General features: G+C 41.0%; 1 protein-coding gene across 1 annotated transcript; it reads left to right on the forward strand.

Annotated features, from left to right (window-relative positions):
- Positions 1 to 5,122, forward strand: haao (3-hydroxyanthranilate 3,4-dioxygenase). The gene is made up of 10 exons (XM_079280910.1): positions 1 to 127; positions 280 to 358; positions 1,432 to 1,515; positions 1,653 to 1,759; positions 2,808 to 2,897; positions 2,982 to 3,025; positions 3,117 to 3,262; positions 4,329 to 4,397; positions 4,493 to 4,575; positions 4,676 to 5,122. The coding sequence occupies exons 1-10, from the start codon at positions 42 to 44 to the stop codon at positions 4,746 to 4,748; spliced, it is 861 nt and encodes a 286-aa protein (XP_079137036.1). The 5' UTR covers positions 1 to 41; the 3' UTR covers positions 4,749 to 5,122.
- The last annotated feature ends 585 nt before the right edge of the window (positions 5,123 to 5,707 follow it).

A 5,707-nucleotide genomic window follows, 5' to 3' on the forward strand; every position in this document is an offset into this window, starting at 1 on the left:
ATTGAACACTGCGCCACAAAGCCCAATCAGTTTGAAAAACAATGAGCAACGAATCTCTTGTGAACGTGGAGCGCTGGATTGCAGCGAACGAGAATGCTTTCCTGCCACCAGTGTGCAACAAGCTCATGTGAGTAGTTTGACTTTGGATGTACAAGCAACATTGTTGCTTCTTCTTGGATTGCAGGATGACCAATCAGTGCAACTTTAAAAGTCAGATTTGAAAAATCTCTTCAAATCACGTGTCAGCTTTCCGAACTGTCTTTAATTCCTTTCTATCAGGCACTTTTCCCAGTTGATCATCATGTTTGTCGGAGGTCCCAATACCAGGAAGGATTACCATATTGAGGAAGGGGAGGAGGTGAGAGAGAAGTACTCATTTATTCTGTCATTTCAGCCTTCCCTTCTCCATTTACCTGCTTTACATTCACAAACTCCACCTCACAGTTAAAGTCCAGATGAAAAGAAAAAGAAAAGGCGTCATTTTTTCAACCCTTTTAGACCCTCGGGCATATTGTGCAATTATTTAGTAATATGTGAATTTTTCTTTTCCAAAAAGTAAATTCTTTGTATATTTAAATCCAATCATCTTCTCTGAATGTAAAACAAAATATGAAATGCGCTTACAGTAGTTAGTATCAATTTCATCCAATAATATCGTCCTTTCATAAATATATCTGCGACGTTTAGCAACTAGGGAGGTGTGTGTGGAGCCCACAGTCCTCTGTCGTTCTTACACTCTAAGCCCGCCCACTTTATAGCGGTCCAATCAAATGTGAAACATTTGACACCGCCCTTCCCCAACAAACAGGGCAACCTCCACCACACACTGTTGTTGTTGGCATCCTGTGATGATACTTGGCTAACATTAACATTATTAACGTTATGCTAGCAGTGACTAACGTAGCCTCGAGCCGCTAACCTCAAGTAGAGATGATCATTTTCAAACCTGTAGTCTTCAGGCCTCAACCTGCCTCAAGTGACATCACATGAGGCAGGTTGGGCCTCAACTGACTTCACTTGTCTCAAATGTCCAGCAGGGGGCGACTCCTCTGGTTGCAAAATAAGTCTGATTGTATAGATATGAGTTTATGGTCTCAATCTCTAGTTGTATGACTTCTTCAATACAGCATGATGTTCATTTAGTAAATGATGGTCCATTTAGAGTCAAACAGACCATAAACCAGGGGATGTTTTAGGGTATGGCTACCTTGTGATTGACAGGTCAATACCAGCGTTTTTGTTCCGGAAGTTTTCCGTGTTGTTTTCTTAGAACTTTGACTCAGTGTGTTTTCAGTTCTCAGTTTCAGTTTTGGTCGCCTAAAAATGTCTTATTCAGCATTCGGTTGTACTTAGCTCAACCCTCTCGCGTCACGCCTGCTTGCAAATAACCAAGACGGCAATAATCTCATGATATTTCTTCTTCTTTTATAGCTGTTCTACCAGGTGAAGGGAGACATGTGTCTGAAGGTGATAGAAAATGGGAAACACAAGGATGTGCACATCAAGGAGGGACAGGTAAGCTAATAATTCAGGATTTCACATTTACGATGCTGCAGTGCACCTTGGGCGGTAAAGCGCGTGCGGTGAGCTTTGCCTCATCGACACCGTTTTGCTCGGACAATCTGCATTCCATTCTTTTCTTCCTCCTTTAGATGTTCCTGCTGCCGGCTCGGATCCCCCACTCCCCCCAGAGACAGGCCAACACTGTGGGACTGGTGGTGGAGAGGAGACGGCTGCTGACTGAGACCGACTGCCTGAGGTTCATTCTCCTTCTCGTCTTCTCTTCTCACATCTTCTTAAGCAGCATAATAGCAGGGCATAGAGGACAAAATAAAAAAATTAAAAAAACAACTGACAAATTACAATTAGAGGAAAATCATAACTTTTGAGTTTCAGCTTGTTTTGATTGGTTGTTTAAAACAAAAGAGCAGCTCTGACAATAGGTGACACTCAAACCAAAAGTATTTTCCATTTGCAAAATCTGCAAATTTATGCACCAAAACGTGTTGTGTTCTTCAAAAGCCTTCTTATAATTTTCAAAATCACAACTTTGTGTCTAAAAGGGACACAAATCCCTCACTCATGACAGAAAAATAAAAAGTAACCATCTTTTACAAAACAGTGCATTAAATCACAAGTTCCAACCTGAGGTCATTTAGTGGCGATTCACAAAACTGAAAATATAATCTGCTTCTCAAACATCCTGTTTGTGAATTAGGTCATTGACTTTTATCCACATAATCTAAACTCTCCCTGCTCAGGCACCTTAGATAAAAAAAACAAGTTTGTGTGACAAATCCTAGCCTTAGCATGACTGCAGTCATGTTACCTTAGAACACACAGTTCTCTTCACTGGGAACAAGATTAGAAATACAGCGAGCAGAAGACACTGATCTGAAATTAGAGGAGAAAAATGGTATTTTCCGTGACTAAAGTCGTACATTTACAAGGAATATATTTTTATATTCTCTGAGAACATAAAATAAGATTTCCGAGGGAAAAAGTTTTTTTCTTGTAAATTTACCATTTTAATCTCAGAGAATATTGTACATTTTTCTTTCGTAAATTTACGATTTTAATCATAAAAATGAATTCCTCCTCCTCCCACTCCGTCCTTTTTTTTAAAAACCTTCAATGTCCATATTATGTCATTGTGTAGAACACAGTTGGCATAAATGCATCAAATCAGACGTGCAATACAAAGAATCTCAGAGGGACACTGTGTCCAAATGAACAGCATTCAGCGAGAGAGTAACGGACATGTATGTAAGAGCAGCATTAACATGAGCGTGTGCTGGTGCCTTCAGGTACTTTGTGGACAACACCACCTGCACCCTGTTCGAGAAGTGGTTTTACTGTGAGAATCTGGGAACCCAGCTGGTGCCAATAATCAAAGAGTAAGACATCTTCCCTTTGACACACTTACAAACAGTCTCCATCAGATCAGGTTATATGTATTTTGACGCAGTTTGTCGTTGTAGGTTCATGGCATCAAAGCAGGCCAAAACAGGAAAGCCTGATTCAAGTGAGCCAGCTCTTGTGATTTCTGGAAAAAAAAGAAGTCTAATCTGAAGTCTGATCCCTGTCCGTTTTGAACTGGTCTTTTGGGTGTGCAGGCGAAGTCTTGGGAGAACCCCCGTTCCAGCTGAACACCATCAACGTGATGTCCCCGTTCTCCTTCAAAGACTGGCTGGACAAGCAGAGGCCGTCCCTGTCCGGCAGCAGTCCCATCGACATGTTCGGGGCTCAGTTTGAGACACAGGTACCGTGAATCACGTCATCACGTGGGCTTCTGTAAAGGTCTCAGAGTTTCAACTTCTTGTTTTACCAAGTCAAATGTGTATTCAAATTGTCGAATACTGAGCATCCTGCTCAAAATGTTGTTCTTGTTGACGTATTATTTTATCAGACAGTTGCTGATTCAAAAAATAATTTGATCTATTTTAGACTGTTTGATTCAGACAAAGCTGTTGTAGTTTCATCAATGATGCCCAAAATCACAAATTCCTAATATGTACAACATATGTCGCCCTCCATCCTTAAACCCCGAGATTCAGATAGGAAACGCTCTCTTTTTTACCAACCAAGGTTTAAAGAGGAGACGCATCATATAATTGGGGTGCAGCACATGCTCAGTAAACTCCGGTCTGCACCAGACTGTACATAAGAAGTGGACGTAGTCAATGTAACCTCACCCATTGGTTTGTTGATTGCGGTTTTGAAGCCTCCGGTCTGGCATTTTGGCCGTCGCCATCTTGTTTTTTTGCAACCATTGAACTGAGGTAACTATATTTGGACTGCAGAGGAGGAACGTAATGGTAGAGACGTTGCATACGGCTCTGGTAGCGATCTGTCAATCACAAGGTAGCCCCGCCCTTAACCATACTCCGCTTTATGGTCTGTGTGACTCTAAATGGACCATAATGTACTAAATGAACATCATGCTGTATTGAAGAAGACTTGAAACTGGAGATTGAGACCATAAACTCATGTTCACAATTTTTACTGAGGGAATAAATCAAGAGAGAAGTGGAGTCATTTTCTCATAGACTTCTAATATGAAACGAGATTTAATGGAAACCATGTTTATATTTCTGAAAGTAAGACACAAAAAATGAATAAATCAGGTCTCATATTTACAGTAGTAGCTGAAACGTGTGTAGCACAGTGTACATTTTTTAACCATGACCTGTTGACCTGGAAACAAAAAGAAAAGTGCTTTGGTGTTCGGTATTGCATCATAGATGAAAGCACGGTACAGTGGATTTGGTTGTAAATGTATAAACTGTAGATGATGATGGTGATGCTCTGTCTTGTGACCATGGCAGGTGATGGTGTTTGGATCCGGGCTGACGGAGACGTCCGTGCGACAAAGCGACGTGTGGATCTGGCAAATGGTATGTTGCACTAAATGTGCTGTTCCTTCCTGTAGCCTCATACGTCCAACCAGCAGATCTGTTTGAGATGATTGTCGTCTTTCCTCGTCTCTCAGGAGGGATCTTCAAGAGTCACTATGAACGAGCAGGAGTTCAGTCTTTCTGCAGGAGACAGTTTACTCGTTCCTGAACAGAGCCAGTAAGTCAATTCTGTAATTTGGCTTCATGTATATGAAGATGTGCTTTTAAAAGAGCTGATTTGGCAGTAATAACCTCGCATATGTTTTTTGCTTCTGTAGGTACCAGTGGCAGAGAGATGAGGGGACAGTTGCCCTGTTTGTGGTCCAAAACCCTGAGCGGAAGAGACCCTGAACATCACATGCCAAGTCACGCACAGATGACATTACATCGTATTCTGTGTAGACGTGGAGAAGACCTCAATAGTAATGAGTAGTACATACAGGAAGTATAGTCAATTAAAAGTACTCATTTTAGTTAAAAGCTTCATTTCACCTATTTCAGTATTGATAAACACCATGGGCTGTTGAAATTGTGAAATTGTGAAATTGTGAATTGCACTTGCACTCCAACTGCCCCATAAACTGATACGCTATGTCGATTTTTAAGTCAGGCTGTTCTCATATAACATTCGTAGCTCTGCCTATGAAAGTCAATGCGCTGTAAAAGGCTGCAAAACCCACACAGAGCGTAATGGCAGGTCAAACAAAAAACGCTCTCTCACCCAGGAGACCCTTGTTCGTGAACGAGAAATCGTCTTTGATTTATTTGTCAAGTGACTTCTGTACTGAAGTAGTAACACTTCCCTAGTTATTACAACCCAAGCCACAATCCTTTCCTCAACCTAACAAAGTATTTCACGATCTTTTCTTGAATCAAATGAAGTCCCAGTGTAAGAACCTGTAAGGAGGGGCTAAGGCTTCCATTCGTTTTACAAACAATCACCATGTTGTCAAATGATATTCATGGTTGCATGCCAAGTTCATCTTGAAAGCTTCTTATTCAATCAGCACCATGCACTTCTGATGGGCTTGGACTGCACAGGAGTTTAGTCTGTGATTGGAGGTCTTTTTCCACTGAAAGATGAAACTCTTCCAGTAGTAACATTAGAGGCTTGTTTTCGATTCAAATCATACATATGGATCACATATCAAGGCTTGCTGTTTGTGTGATCATGGACAGTATGATCAGTTTGTGAATATAGAACTGCATTTATTTGTGCATTAAACTGATTACAAATGTAAGCAAGTTATTCCCAATTTACCATCCACTGGAGTCCGGGATTTGCTGACTGTTTGTGTATTCAAGTTAAG

Source organism: Melanostigma gelatinosum, assembly GCF_949748355.1.
Source record: "Melanostigma gelatinosum genome assembly, chromosome: 12".
NCBI lineage: Eukaryota > Metazoa > Chordata > Actinopteri > Perciformes > Zoarcidae > Melanostigma > Melanostigma gelatinosum.